The sequence below is a fragment of the Vulpes lagopus genome, chromosome 19 (genome assembly GCF_018345385.1).
Source record: "Vulpes lagopus strain Blue_001 chromosome 19, ASM1834538v1, whole genome shotgun sequence".
NCBI lineage: Eukaryota > Metazoa > Chordata > Mammalia > Carnivora > Canidae > Vulpes > Vulpes lagopus.
Window position 1 is genome coordinate 7,208,248 of NC_054842.1, and position 16,086 is coordinate 7,224,333.

Consider the following 16,086-nt stretch of genomic DNA (forward strand, 5'->3'; position numbering starts at 1 on the left):
GTACTTCAATTATATATCAATAAAGTAAAAAGTGTGGAAAGAGCTTATGTCTAAATCTTTGTTATTTTACAATACTCAACAACGTGTCAATAATGGTACAATGTTTAAGGAGGCCCTTTGTCATGAGGTGCTATTTTGGAACACGCTTAATATTAGCACTTCTTTATTTATTCCAATGCTTCTCACCCCTACCCCCAGCTCCCTCCCTCAAGGAAATGAACATGTAATAAGAAATAGTAAGTTGTGAGAGTAGTCAAGTTGGTGAACTCTAATTCACGATCAGCAGAACTAAAATGCAAGACCTTACACATTTTTTTAATTTATCAGGGAGATCTTACATTTTAATCTTATTCTCTAAACCCCTCCCAGGGATTGCAATTTACTTTACACTTTTATAATTGTAAATTATTTTACCCTAATTAATCATAGGGCAAATTTGGCTCTTATTCCTTACAGAAGTAGTAAATGATTTAACACAAACCAGTGTCATGGCTTGTTAAAATTATCTATGTACATAACAAACACTTTAGGGACAGGGTCAATAATTTATCTTGATTTTCCAAATCACAGTGTCCAGTACAGAGTGACTGAGGATAGGGAAAGGGTCCTGAAGGCTACAACGGAAGACCGAGGAGAAAAAGGGGTTACGTTGGGGTGCAGATCATTCAGGATTTTGTAGACCACAATAAAGACATTGGATTTTATTCTAATTATAATACTAAGCCATTGGAAGATTTTGAGCAGAGGATAAATCGTGGTCTGATTTATATTTTACAACAGGGATCACTCTGGTTGCTGTATGAATAATTACAGGATAGTGTGGGAGTTGGGTATATACCAGAGTATAACAAGAGAAGTGTGTGCACATATTCACTGAAAGACAGATACGAAAATGTTTATAGCAACTTTATTCATAATAATCACAAACTGGAAACAATCAAAATTTTCATCAACAGTAGAATGGATTTATAAATTGCAGTACAGTCCTACAATGGAATACTGCACAGAAGTAAAAAATGCTGCTGCTACATGCAACATGGATGAGTCACACAGTATTGAACAAAAGACACAAGAGCACATATAATTATTACATTTACATGAAGCTTTGAAAAGACAAAAGCAAACTATGGTGATAAAGGTCAGAATAGAGTTTCTGTGTGCAAGAGGGACATGAGGGCATCTGCTGGGGTGCTAGAAATGTTTGGTGTCTTGATCTGGGTGATGGGCTCAAGGGTGTATATAAAAATCCACTGAAGCATACATTTAATATTTACACTTTAGTGAATATACCTCAATAAAAAAATATTTTTAAAGAAATTATATAAATGGAGAGATATAACCATGTGTTAATCTAGTGCTGTCTTCCAAATATTTCTGGTTTTCTTCTGAGGCACATGGAAGGATTACACTCTTCCTTGAACTTTGGTGTGACCATGGGATTTGTTTTGGTCAGTGAAAGTGCTTTAAGAGCCTGTAAGGGATTTGCTGTATTGTTTTCATTTCCCAAAATGAGCAGCCACATCATACATGCTATCTGCTAGGTTAACCTGAGTCCCAGAATGAGGACAACTTAGAGCAGGGATCAGTGAGCATTTTCTGTGGGGTCACATAGTAAATATTTTAGACTCTGTGAGGCATGCATTCTTTGTCACAGCTATTTCAATTCTGCCATCATAGAATAAAAGCAGCCATAGCCATAAATAAGTGGGAAAGGCTGTCTTCCAATAAAACTTTATTTACAGACACAGGCAACAGGATGGAAATTGCCTGTGGACTGCAGTTTGGTGACCCTTGACCTCAAGCAAAGTCCCTAGCCAAGTTGCAAGAGAAAAGTTATTGAGATTTTGTGGTTGTTATTCTATGACAACTTTGTCCATCTTGATACAGAAATTGGCACCATTTAAATAAAAACCTTACACATACCACACATTGGCTTAGTTGGTAGGCATTCAGGAAACTGTTACCAGAGGATGGAAGAAATAACTTACAGGGCAAATCATGTTATGGAGTGTGAAACTGTCTCCTGGGAAAGCCTGGAAGGCACAGAATCTATCCTTTACTAACGGGGCGGGAAGGAAAACAAAATGTTTTATGGTTGCTGTTGGCTGCATTTGACAAAATGTATAGAAAAGAGATGACCTCAGAATTCATCAATTTGCAAGCAGAAATGAACGGGGGTAGAGTTCACAAATTTGAGTACTTACTAGATAGGATGAGGCCACTTCTCAATTATGAAAAGATTAAAGAGAAATTCTTTAATTCAAAGAATTAAAGAAACCCACTAAAATTCAGTTTTGCAGCAAAGATCACTGGATGACTATCACACCTACTGTTAAGATTTCTGGATGAGCTAATGTGCCTCAGACTCAAAGTCCAACTAAGTGTAACACTGGTTAATCCCTTAAATTGGACAAAATGGCTCAAGGAGAAAAAAAGACTATGGGTATAGTTCTTCCACAACATCCCAAAAGCCCCAGTTACCCAGATATTAAGTTCAGAGGCACGTGAACAAGAAAGCAAAGAAATACAGCAAATCTAAGACATACACTTTGACTACATGTTACTTTTGGGTCATCATCCTTGGAGAATTGATGAGGACACTCTATAGGCAAGAAAGCAAGAGAACTGGGTATCTAGGGACACCAGGAAGACAGAGTCATTCCTCTAATACTTTATCAAATTTACTTACTTTTAAATCCCAGAAGAGCCAGAAATCATCTGTAAAGGAAAGTAGCAAGTAAATAGTATGCCATTTTCTTCTAGGATTGATACTTTACAAAAAGAAAATGAATATTTTAAACAGCATTATCTTTTTCTAATGCTGAGTGTAACTTTTTAATTACTGAAGTATTTATTGTTTTAGTTCACTAAATAGCTGTCCAACCTTTTTCATCTACATTCCTTTGGAACTCTACCTTTGAAAATTAAAGAAAAAGAAAAAGAAACAAAACTAAGACTTCTTAACATTCCATAGATTTATGTAAGTATACCTGGGTTTGAATCCTGGCTTTACTACTTACATTTACTAGGGCAAATTGCAACCTAAGATTGTTTCCTCAACAACACTCACATAATAAATAATTGAGCCACATGCCAAGCACTGAGCTAAATTCTGGGAATACAATTCTCTAGTCACAAAGAACTTAGTTTCATTTCCTAATTCGTAATATGTGAATAATAATGACCCAAGAAACTAAGGCAGGAAGACCTCAGTGAAGGTCAAATGAGACTGTGAAAGGGCTTCAAAGATCAGAAAACACTACACGCATATTTATTCATCCAAGCATTTATTGGAATGCCAGACATTGTGCTAAGCACTACAGACAGAACAGCTAGCAAGGCACGGTCCCTGCCCTCGGAAAGCTTACAGTCTAACAGTGATCAATAAAGACGTAGCAACAAAATGTGCCAAGTGTGAGGCTGGGAAAAGAAAAGGGTATTTAGAGAGAGTGCGCAGTGGGAGCACCTGGTCTAGAGGGCATCAGTGAAGGCTTCCTAGAGGAGGTGGTATTTAAACTGAGACCTCAAAGATGAACAGAAATTGTATCGTACCCTATGCAGTGGTGAAAGCAGTGGAGAGATGTGACCAGGTATGTCTTTTGGAACAATCTGGCTACAGCGTTAAAAAGGATCAAAACCAGAGAAAAAGAGACTAACATGGATGCTGTTGCTATAATTTAGGTAGGCTGATGGCCTGAATTAGCATGGTAGCACTGGAGAAGTGAGAAAAACCTTAGACAGTAGACTTAACACAAAGGTTTTTGTGAGCAGATGTGATGAAGAGTCATGGATAGATCAGTTTTTGGCTTGGGCTAGGGCAACTGGTAGCAGTAGCGCCATCCACTGAAAGAGGGAACAGAAGAGGAGCAGGTTGGGGGCAAGATCAATGGCATGCTGTGGTGTCCATGAGACAGCAAAGTGATTTGAGTTAGCAATTAGACAGATATGTGAATTAGGAAAGGCCTAGAAAGCAGATATGAATTTGGGGGTCATTTGCATATAGATGGTAACTGACCACGGACAGAGATGAGAGCAGCTAAGATGATGGAGAAAGTAGCTCTGAAGCAAAATTTTAAAATCACAAGAACACAAACATGTAAGGGAAAGAAGTGCTTACGAAGCTGACTGAGAAAGCATACCTGCAGATAGTAGCTACCCCTGAAGCCAACATATACAAGTACTTCAAGGAAGAGTAGTCAGTGGTGTCAAAGAGGGTAAGAATGCTGACAAGGATCTAGCTGGGTAGAGTAGTTTGAGCGGCACTGACAGACTGGGAATACAGACAAAGCTTTTCAGAAAACTAGTAGGAGTGGGAGATATAGGGACAAAAGTTTTTTTTAAAAAAATAATACTTATTTTAACTATATTCACTGATACAACAGGACCAGTAACAACTATTTTGTAAAAACAAAACAAAATTTAAAAGACTGCCATGCAGTTACAGAATTACTTAATACAGAAAACAGTAATATACACACATTTTTTTTTTTTTTTTTTACAAACAAGACTAGTTTATAGCAAATTCTCTATTATTTAGGGTCAATTTTAAATCCTTAGCTTTATCTCCACCCCAACTCAGTGACTACATGATGCAAACTAGTTTTATTACCTTAAGCAAAATATATAGTGGAACTTCACAAAATGTACAAGACTTCAATATTTTAGGAACTAGAGTAGGAAAGCAGAAGCAGGTCCTCCAAACACTTTTAGTAAAGCAAATGCCATTAAAGAGAATGCTCCAAACTACTGGCAAATTACCGGTAGATTGGGGTGTGGGTGGGGGTGTGGGTGGAGGGGGTTGGTTGGTTTTTCACTGTTTTCCCAGATATTTAAGCTTACTGCCTGTTAACTAAAAATATCAACTTGACCATTCTCGATTACTAGCTTGTTAAATAATTGCTTTTCTGCTCTAATTACGTTTAACAGAATAGAGCCCTTTAGTCTGGTTCAATATAAAACTGACTTATAAATGCTACTCTGAGCTACAGGAATCTATCACAGCCTTTACCTCACCTTATCAGCCAAACCTGGAATGCTGGAATTAGTTTCCCCTACAAGTAGTGTCAGCTTGCCTGACCTGCCTTTCTCATCCTGCTTCTACTGGTAATTTGCCCTGTCCCTCAAATTAAAATAATCTACGACGGGGAATCTACTGGCACTTTGGGAAGCATAATTCTCCATTGTGCCTGACTGTCCTATGTACTGCAGGGGCGCTGGGTGGGGTGGGGGGTCCTTCATGCTTAAATGCCAGCAAAATCCCCCCAGATCAGTCTGACAACAACAAAAAACCCTGTTTTCCAACAACCTCTGGAAACAGGACTTACTGCTTCTGGTTGAGAACCACTGACACAATCTTGGTTCCTGAGCTCTATGACATCTATTTTGATTACTCAGGCAATTCCTTCTAAATTGTTGGTTGCATCCTGGTTCCATGAATTTGCTGGATTAGTGACCACAGAATAGCGTGTTACAATAGTGAAGACAGGACTTTAGCACAAGTTTGCAAATTGTACTTGAAAGGACCTCTAAGTTGGGTCCTGCTTTTAACTCATTTTTTATATTTAGCTTACCGCAAGATTTCCTTTTTATGGTTAACAGAAGTTTGAAAATTACTGTTTTAGCATAAAGCAGATGTCTCACTAGAAATATGGATTTGCTACAATCTGTTAATAAAACTGCTTGAGAGTCAAATATTTCTACTTGTGCACTATCTTAAATACAAAATGTGTGGGGCAGTTTTAAGTTCTATAATAAATCCACTTCCAGCAGCTAAGACAATCTGACGTCATATCACTTTAAAATAAAGAGTTCCCTTTAAACAGGATTTCTTTATAAAGCAGTAACACCCATGCATAAAGCTAAAATATCTCACACCTCCTGATCCTGGAGAGCAATAACCTTAATAATCTTATTGTCATCCTTTTTTGATAGGGCCAAACTTGTCTGGAGTAGAATAAAGAATTACTACTAATGGGCAACCATTAAGATTCTATACTTACCGTAGTCCTTTAATAGGCAAGCTGATAAAACAGCACCCAAGTGTGAAAAATTCAGGGGAGACCCCCAATAACTGGATAGTCTGATTTCCAAAATGCAGGAAGCCTCCTAAACCAGCAATTTAAAAATAATTCTTACTCCTCTAACTAAAATTTTGTATGATTATTTTCTTCTACTGGTAATATTATTGATAGGGCAGGAGGGGGCGGGGGTGAGAGAAATCTGTATTTACTTCAGACTCAGAAAAATGTTTAAAAAAAATAGTCTCAAACATTTTGATAATTAGACAAAATACCTCCACTGTATGTACGTTCTTCCTTTTCAGAAACTTCTGAACTTGCTATGTGAGTTTCTGCAAACTGGCTCAAACATACATTTAAGGAGTTGATTACTTCAGACCATATGCATCAGAATTTTAACACTTTGTTAAAATAAGAGCTAAAATTTCTTCAAAACATACTTCTAATTCAACTCACATCAATAATGAACTTCTTTAAAAACAATTATATCATAAAAGCAAAAGACAATGACTTTGTCATTAAATTAAATTTTTAAAAAAGGTGTTTGCATGTCTCAGTCCCATGCTGCCTCTTGAGATGAAAAAAAAAAAACATGTCAGAAGAATCTGAATCGTGATCAAGTTGGATGAATAAACTTGCCACAATCCAAATTAGTTAACTTGAATAATCAGACAAATGTTTGCTCTTAGATTAAGATTCTCTTTGAGTGTCTCAGTGTTGTACTACCAAGGCTTATGGATTGGATTCATTTCTTCCTCTCACAAGGTCATCCCAATGCGGCTCTATTTCAGTTGTGGCAATCCTAAACAGGGCGTGGAGATGCTCGTCTGTCAATGGCTGGCTCAAAGTGTGTTGGTTTCGAGTCAAATACGAAAAAGCCTTTTCGCAGATTTCATTACTATCAAACAAGGATGCCACCTTACAGGCAACCCCTTTGATGATAGGGTAAGATTCAGCAGACAATCCAGCATAGAACTGCCCCAAGTCTTTGACTCTGTATTCATTCCAAAGGTTAGTATTCGCCTGAAGTTTTGTTAGCTCCACCCTTACCGAAATAGGTGCATATTCAGGTTTAAAGTTAAAAGGATTTGCAAACAGTTCTAAGTCCTTTTTAATGAATCTGAGGTCCTTGAAATGTCTCTCAAATTCTTTCTGTAGACGACAGATCACCACTTGATACCTATCAGGATCAAATATTTTTTGATCTTCTTTAAGATGCTGTTTAAGCTCATCAACAACTTCTCTGAAGGCTGCAAAGTGTGTTAGATTTTTTTCCTCAATATGTCTCTGCAGTAAATTCAGCTTCACTTCAAAGGTACAGATATGATCAAAGGCAGCAGCAGCAAAGACCTTACTGACTCTCAGTAGCTCACTGAGCTCTCGAAGGTGGTCCATAATATCCACCAAGAAGCCGAAGTCACAAAGCCACTGCTTGTCTGTGAAATGGACTGTCGTTGCCCCTATTGACACCAAGAATGCTTCTATCTCTTTCCGCAGGGAAAATATTAGTTTTAGAGTTTTTCCCCTCCTAAGCCAATTGTTCAGGCATCGTCCATTAACCCTTTCGCCATGCTCCGATTCAGATTCAGTCAGTAAAGCCTGAAATTCGGGGCGCCTAACACCTCTGGTCTTAATCAAAACTATCCATTCTGAGATAGTATTTATGATCTGATTTACGTCTACATCGTAGGAGCTCAGCAGTTCCAAGTGCAGGAATCCTGAATAATGGATAACATTCCAACAGTTGGGGCTTACAGCCTTCTCCCTCATGTACGACACCAGTCCCGAGTTCTCACCGATCATCCTCAGAGTGTGGGTCGTGGTCAGTCCAACCATTCGCTGCAAGCTAAGCCCTGCCGTCTGCAGGGCCTCAAGGATGGCCGCCATGAGGGCACCAACGCTGAAGTGGCGAGTCAGGTTGATGATGGTCAGAAGCTCCTCTTGCACCTCCAAGTCCTGGCCCACGCCGCGGACAAAGACCAGCAGGTAGTTCTCGTAGGCCACAAAGGCCTGGTCGTCCAAGGCAAGGGAATAGGCCTTGAAGTCCTTGGCTCTGTCGAAGAGCTGGCTGCGTAGGTTCTTGTTAATGTTCAGGACCCTCTGCCGCGTGACCTCCGGAGATAAGTCCACACCATCCAGAACGCCTACGTGATCGGGCAGGACATCCCTCAGCATCACTTCCATGCACTGGTACACGAAGTCCCCTTCGCCCCAGCCGCGACCCTTCAAGGCCAGGAGGCGGGCGAGCCCGAGGCCTGCGCGGGCAGCCCTCTCCTCGGGGGTGAGCGGGGCGACCACCGGCAAGTCGCCCTGCCGCAGACGCTCCACCAGCGCCGCGCGCTCGCCCTCCGCCACATACCGCTCGTAGTAGTCGTGCTCGGCCTCGTAGTGGCGCCGGACGTCGCGTTCGCGGGTGGCCACGACCAGGCGGCGGCAGACCAGGCACAGGGCCCCCTCCCCCTCCGGGGGCTCCACCACCAAGTAGCGCTGGGTCCACTCGGTTCGGAAAACGCGAGATTCGTCGACTTCCATCTTGCTCCTCTTGGGCGTCATCCACATCTTACTGCAGGCCACAAGAATAGGGCCGACCTCCGAGAGGCCGCAAGGAGAGGGGAGGAGCGGGAGCGGGAGCGGGAGCAGGCGCCTCCTCCGCTCTGCGCCAAATCACCCCAGCAGGGGGACACCAACCTCCGTCTGCGGCCCCCGCCTTCCTATTGGCTGCAGATTTCGTATGCCTTAGCCCAGGAGCGAGCCAATGGGGAGAGCGGACAGGGCGCAGGCGCACACGCTTGTAGCCGGCGGCCTGAAGCCGTGCTCTAGGACTGGACCGAGAGACCCAGCCACCCGCGGACTGAGGGCACTTGACTGGCAGGCGGCTGCCCAATCAAGAGCTCCCGTGCTCCGCAGCGACTGCCGAGGGGAGGTGGGACAAGACCGCGTAAACAAACTTGGTGGAAAGACGCGAGCACGAAACCCTGAGGTGATTGGTTGAAGTCACTTCCGGTGAGCGTCTCGACGGGGCTTAGGCTTCTCTGGCGCCAAAATGTCGCTCGTAGCGGGGGTTATTCGGCGGTTGGACGAGACAGTGGTGAACCGCATCGCGGCAGGGGAAGTTATCCAGCGGCCGGCTAATGCCATCAAGGAGATGATTGAGAACTGGTACGGAGGGAGTGGAGCCGGGCTTCCTGATCAGCTACGACTTAACAGGCCCCTCTTCAGGATGGAGTGCGGACACGCCTCCCCGCCCCGGGCGGAGGCGCCTACGGGCATGCGCACGGCGCCAGTTGCCGCGGGATCCTGCCTCCTTGCTTCCCGCGTAACGCGAGTTCCTGGGCGCTCTCGCGAGAGGGCTATGGGGTCCGCCAGTGGGGGCTACGTAGTACTGTTGTAATGGCGCCGTCAGTTACCTGGAGCCGCCTTTAAACTTGTATGTGCGGAAGGGGCGAAATTTTAAATGCATACACATTTTCGTGGGGGGGGTGGTGGTGGAAATCTCTTCATGCTTCGGAGGGTACCGTGGTATGCGTATTAACGTTCCTTGTTTATTCCAAAAATAATCCGTTCAATTCGTTTTCTTTTTATTCCAAGTAAATTGTCGAGGATTTAGAACAGGCCAACGGACTTTGGGTTTAATTTTTGATTTTCCTATTGCCAAATTAGTGACCCAACTTAGTGTTTTCCTCCCTTTCCTTTCTTAGTGTTTTTTGGGGGGTTGGGGAGGGCACATCGAAGATTCCTGATTTTAGGGAGTTTCCCGTGGATTCTTAAGTTTAGCCGTGTCACTGGAAGGAAGAGGTTAAAAACCTGGAGAGAAAGGCGGGTGTCAACCATAAACTTCAAAAAAGACGTGCTCATGATGTACCTAAGCGTTACCTTCGTGCTGAACTCAATTGATGCTAGCAAAATAAATAACGGTGAAAGAACAAAATGACCCACGAAGACTGGTGGGCGTGGGGAGATCTGTTGTGAAAACATAAACCAGCGCTCGGGGAGCGGGACTGAAGGGACGGGGCAGCCAGGGCCTCTGAGGGAAGGGAACCGGGAGGCGGGCCCGGGCGGGAGCGGCCGGCGCCTGTCCCTTCGTCTCCGGTGGAGGCAGCGGGTTGCCCCGTCCACGCCGGGGCTCCCCGACGCGGCGATTCGCTGCCGCTCCACGCACAACCAGACCCGCATATTAGCGGAGGGGCCTATCATTGGTTCTGTGTGGAGTCCAGTTATGCTCTTTTTAATATGCAAATCAAGACTTCAATTCATGGGCTTCTGAGGAAGGTCTTTAACATTTAAGTAACTTATTGTCTTATTTTTTAAAAAAGATTTTATATATTTATGAGAGACAGAAGCGGAAGGAATAGCAGGCTCCCTGCGGGGAGCCGGATGGGGACTAGATCTCGGGCTCCCCGGGCCCCTCCCCCAGACCTGAGCCTAAGGCAGAGGCTCAACCACGGAGCCACCCAGCTGCCCCTTACTGCCTTATTTTAGAAGAAAGACTTTTCTGCTTGAGGAGCAGATTACCTTTCTTTCTCTTGCAGCCACAGACTGAATTTGTTTTCCGTAGTCTGTGGTCTCTGTGATTGTTGGCTACTCTTTGAAAGTACAAAAGATTTATTGGCTTCTCAACTTTCTGCATTGCCATTTTTCTCTCTGTCCCCCACAAAATGAATTTTCTTAAAAGGGAATAAATAGAGAAATACAAATGGTTTTTTGAAATGGCATCTTATTAGGGTCACTTGGGAACCTGAGGCTGAATAAAATTGAAGTAATAAATGACAAAATTAATTGAGAAGAAGGTAAGAAGTAGGCACATGGTAAAATGATCCTACTTTTAACTTCACTTACTTTCCCAGAGGAACAGAAATGATGTTGAATGTCTTATTGGAAATGCCTCCTCATGCCTCTCTCTTCCCCCTCTCTCACACAGCATGTAAACTCATTACAGTGTAGTCACAGAGTCTGTGAAAAATGGAGGAAAAACACATTAATCAGTCTTCTATTTATTGGGAATTTGTTCTTACAGTTTGGCTCATATTAAAATACGTACATTAGAATAGTTGGAGAATAATAATTTTTTTTCTGTTTGATTTGCCAGTTTAGATGCAAAATCCACCAGTATCCAAGTGGTTGTTAAAGAGGGAGGCCTCAAGTTGATTCAGATCCAAGACAATGGCACTGGGATTAGGGTAAGTAAAACCTCAGAGGAGCAGGCTGTTTGTGTGCTCTGTGGGATACATCTACAGGAAGTGACTGAGAGCCCTTCTCTGTTCTGTTTCTCTGTTCTGTTTCTGGGAAACTGGGCTTTTGTGGATGGGATTTTTTTTAACTGAAATATTCAATACTAGTGATAAATATATATTGAGTACCAAGTCAAAGCTGGACACTTATTCAGGAAAGTAAGGCCAAGTATAGAGTCATGAGGCTGCTTAAAGGATGAATGTTTTGGGCAGAGAGAACATGCAAAGACCATGAAATGGAAGTACACTTGACTTGTTTAAGGACCAGTAAGGAGGCCAGAATGAGGCCTCTAACAGGGTGAAGAAATGGAGAAATAGTAGGAGATGAGTAAGCTGGTCATAATGGACCCCATGGGCCCTTGTAAAATCTTTAACTTTTAGTCTAAATAAGGTGGGATACTGTGAGAGGGTTTTGAGCAAAGAGGTGACATGGCTTGGTGAGTTTTATAAGAACCCTTTGTTTAGAACATAGAAGATAGTCTATAGCAGGACAGGACAAAGGCAGTGAGAAAAGGACTCTTGGAGGATCCAAGAGAGGGGTGACTGTGCCTTGGACCAATTTGGTTGCAGTAGAGAGGCAAGAAGCATTGAGATCCTGCATTGATTATGAAGACAAAGCTCTCAGAATATGCTGATGCATGGTGTAGGAGAAAGAGGAGTCAAGAATGATTTTAAGGTTTTGGCCTGTGCAAATGGAAAAAAAGAGTTGCCATTTACTGATGAGAAAGCCTATGGAAGAAACACATTTGAGGCAGATCAGAAATTCATTTGGGTGCATGTTAAACTTGAGATGGCTCTTAGTTGAGTAACTGTGTGAGTCTGGAGGGCAGGGTAGAGGTTTGGACTGTAGATAAAAATTTAGTGTGTTGCATTTTAATGGCATTAAAAACCATGAGACTCCAGTGGAAAGGTGCTGAACGTTACAAGTCATTAGGGAAATATGAGTAAAAGTAGTTATGACATACTATTTGACACCTGTTAGCATGGCAATTATAAAAACAATATAATAACAAGTATTATAAAGGATATAGAGAAATTAGAACTTTTGTGCATTTGTTAGTGGGAATGTAAAATAGTGTAGCCACTATGGAAAATAGCCTGCTGATCCTTGAAAAAAATTAAAAAGATTTACCATGTGATTCAGTAGATCTGGTAAGTAGTCCAAAGAATTAAAAGCAAGGTCTTGAAGAGGTTTGTACACCTTGTACACCCCAGTTCATAGCAGCATATTCACAATAGCCAAAAGCTGGAAGCAACCCAGGTTTACATAGATGAGGGGATTTAAAAATGTGATATATATATATATATTGAAATATTATTCAGCCTTACAGAGAATTCAGACTCAGACACATGCTGCAACATGCATGAACCCTGAAGATATTATGTGAAGTGAAATAAGCCAGTCACAAAAGGACAAATACTATATGATTTGTCTTCTAGGAGGTTCCTAGAGTAGTCCCATTCATAGAAGGTAGAATGGTGGTTGCAGGGGGGGCTTGGCAAGGGAAGATGGAGAGTTATCGTTTAACAGGGACAGAGTTTCAGTTTGGGAGGATGAAAGGGTTCTGGAGGTGGATGATGGTGATGATTGGACTATAGTGCAAATACACTTAAGGCCACAGAACTGTACACTTAAAAGTGGTTAGGGCAGCCCGGGTGGCTCAGCAGTTTAGTGCCACCTTCAGACCAGGGCCTGATCTGGAGACTTGGGATCAAGGCTCCCTACATGGAACCTGCTTCTCCCTCTGCCTGTGTCTCTGTCTCTGTGTCTCTCATGAATAAATAAATAAAATCTTAAAAAATGGTTACAATGGTGACGTTTTTTAATGTATATTTTACTGTAATTAAATGCCTTTGTAGATTTTTAATAAAAAGGTTTCTAATAATAATGATTTCTATAAAATTCATGTGGCTGGTAAAACTCATCAAGAGAGTGAGTGTAGACAGCAAAGAGGTCCAAGGCTGGAGTCCTGGGTTACTCCAAAGTCAAAGATGAGATGGAACCAGCAAATGCAAATGAGAGATGTGACTAGTGAGAGAGAAGGGACATCAGGACAGTGTGTGGCATTCTGGATGCCAAGTGAGGAAGTTACTGCTGATAACTCTTTTTTTAAGAGGGATTTCTTCTTGGATTCAGTCAAGAAAAGGGGAATTCAAGATTTGGAAAAATGAATACCATAATTGTTTACTTATTTTTGGTATCTTCTAGAAAGAAGATCTGGATATTGTGTGTGAGAGGTTCACTACAAGTAAACTGCAGTCCTTTGAGGATTTAGCTAGTATTTCTACCTATGGCTTTCGAGGTGAGGTAAGCTGAAGATTAAAGAAATGTGTAGAATATCCTCCTGTGATGACATTTCTGCCATTGGTCAACATATGTTTCTCAACAGAGGTAAATAAGATATGATGCTTTTTACATGTTAAATATATGCAAATTGAACAAACTTAATTACATTTTATTTTCCAAAACCAAGGATTGTTCATAAGTACTTTAACACACTGAAAACTATCTTATCTACAGATACAGCTCCCCCTTCCCTCCTTCCAAGATGTTAGGTGTATTTTAATAGAGAATGCAGCACCATCTACAACGGGTTTTTTGTTTGTTTTTTTTTTTTGTCAAATTATCAAATGTGAATCTGATTAGTACTTCCTGAATGCCAGTACTGGGAAAATATAGGAAGCAAGGGAGCATGGTAAATGATACAGAAGTTAGGAAACTACATGATAAAAGTCTTGTTTGTTTCCTTCAACAAATAAACTACAATGAAGAAAAGCGGAGGAGCAAGCAAAAACCTGTAGATTAAAAGAGGCTTGGAGCACCTGAGTGGCTCAGTTGGTTAAGCCTCAGACTCTTGATTTCAGTTCAGGTTATGATCTCAGGTTCGTGAGGTCGAGCCCCACCTTGGGCTGTACACTGGGTATAGAGACTGCATTAGAGTCCCTCTCTTCTCCCTCTGCCCCACCCCACCCCTGTCTTGAGCCCTTTTGCTTACTCTAAAGAAAAAAATAAAAAGAGGCTTAAGAAGCATATGAACCAGCTCCAATGCATACATCTTACTTGGATCCTGATTTGAGCAAACTGTAAAAAGAAAAATTTTGAGACAGATATTTGAACATATTTGTTATTTGACAGTTTTAGGAAGTAGTTGTTGGGGCACCTGGGTGGCTCAGTAGGTTAAGTGGCTATCTTCAGCTCAGGTCATGATCTAGAGCCCCAAGTTGGGCTCTCTGCTCTTTTGGTGTCCTCCTCCCTCTCTACTGCTTGTGCTCTCTCATGCTCATGCTCTCTCTCTCTCAAATAAATAAATAGAATCTTTTAAAAAAAAAAGAGGAAGAAATTGTTGATTTTCTTAGAATGAAAAATGATATTTTTTGGAGGAATTCTTATCTTTTAAGATATATATGGAAATATTTGTGAATGAAATTATGTGATGCATCAGAGGAATATACAAATAAAGAGTAGATAAAAACATTTTAAGACTAAAATAGGATCTTATAATTTTATGACATACTCTTGGTATTTTTTCATTCAGCATATATATAGTTCTATGTAATTTTTAATAGTTATGTTTTAACCTATTTTATTATTGTACTATGGTTTATTTAAATTATTTCCTGTTGAACATTTATGTTTTTGCCATTTTCTTGGTGAATTTTCATATATTCATATACAATGTTTTGTTCAATTACAAATTGGGGTAAATTTATAGAAATAACATCTGTAGGGCACTGGGTGGCTCAGTCTATTAAGCATCTGACTTGGTTAAACATCATGATCTCCGGGTTCTGGGATGGAGTATGTACTGTATATATTTATTTTATTTTATTATGTATTTATTTATTTTTTTTATATTGTATCTATTTAATGTCCTTCTCACCCAGGTCTCAAGATCATTTACATTTTTAATGATGAAAATTAGCTCAGTCACATTAACTAGGGAAATCCAGCTAGGACCTGGTACTCTCTGAGCCTAAGCCATGCTCCTTATTAATGAACTGAATCTGCCACAGGCTGTGTTCACTGTCTTTTGAGTTGCTGTCACACATCCCCTATCACAGTGCCTGGTTGCATTTTTATATTCTGTAATGTCCTTCTTGTGAAAGGAGGAACAGATTCCAGTGGGCTAGGAAACCAGTCTTGGTTACACGGTGGGGAAATGGTCATTTTTAAAAATTTGTTTTGTCTTAATTAGATAATTTTAAATTGGGGATCCCTGGGTGGCTCAGCGGTTTAGCGCCTGCCTACGGCCCAGGGCGTGATCCTGGAGTCCCAGGATCAAGTCCCGCGTTTGGCTCCCTGCATGGAGCCTGCTTCTCCCTCTGCCTGTGTCTCTGTCTCTCTCTCTCTCTCTCTCTCTGTCTCTTATGAATGAATGAATAAAATCTTTAGAAAATAAAAAAAAATTTAAATTTACATTTCTAAACCTCTAAGTGCTTGCAGAAAACAGTTTTGTGTAATAGTGTGCAACATTATGTATTTGGAGTGCCCCCATTTCTGAAGGCAAGTTTCCAAACTCTTGGAAGGCAAATCATTGAAAATAATATTAAGCATGCCTATATTTCTGCTGCTTGAACACCTTTGATGCTAACACATTTATAGTCTGGTGCATTTCTTTACAATGACACGGATAGAGCTAGAGTGTATTATGCTAAGTGAAATAAGTCAAAGAAAGACACATACTATATGATTTCACTCATATGTGGAATTTAAGAGATAAACCAGACAGCTGACTCTTAACCATAGAAAACAAACTGATAGTTACCAGAGGGGAGGGGTTGGGGGTGATGGTGAAATAGGTGAGGAGGCTTAAGAGTGCACTTATTGTGATGAGCACTGA

The 16,086-nt window shown here is 41.3% G+C and overlaps 2 protein-coding genes across 7 annotated transcripts in view; one reads left to right on the forward strand and one right to left on the reverse strand.

The window, feature by feature from the left end:
- Positions 1 to 891: 891 nt before the first annotated feature.
- On the reverse strand, positions 892 to 8,753 carry EPM2AIP1 (EPM2A interacting protein 1). The gene has a single exon (XM_041734292.1). It carries the CDS (start codon positions 8,574 to 8,576, stop codon positions 6,750 to 6,752), a length of 1,827 nt encoding a protein of 608 aa, XP_041590226.1. The 5' UTR covers positions 8,577 to 8,753; the 3' UTR covers positions 892 to 6,749.
- Positions 8,754 to 9,019: 266 nt separating this feature from the next.
- Positions 9,020 to 16,086, forward strand: part of MLH1 (mutL homolog 1) — a 48,439-nt gene continuing 41,372 nt past the window's right edge. The window contains exons 1-3 of one of the 6 annotated variants that reach the window (XM_041734271.1): positions 9,020 to 9,176; positions 11,104 to 11,194; positions 13,455 to 13,553. In XM_041734271.1, the coding sequence (XP_041590205.1) occupies positions 9,061 to 9,176; positions 11,104 to 11,194; positions 13,455 to 13,553 (306 nt within the window). In that variant the 5' untranslated portion in view covers positions 9,020 to 9,060. Of the gene's footprint in view, positions 9,177 to 9,295; positions 9,445 to 9,520; positions 9,537 to 11,103; positions 11,195 to 13,454; positions 13,638 to 16,086 lie in introns of those variants that run through there. The other 5 variants (XM_041734275.1, XM_041734273.1, XM_041734274.1 and 2 more) reach the window with 5 other exon arrangements.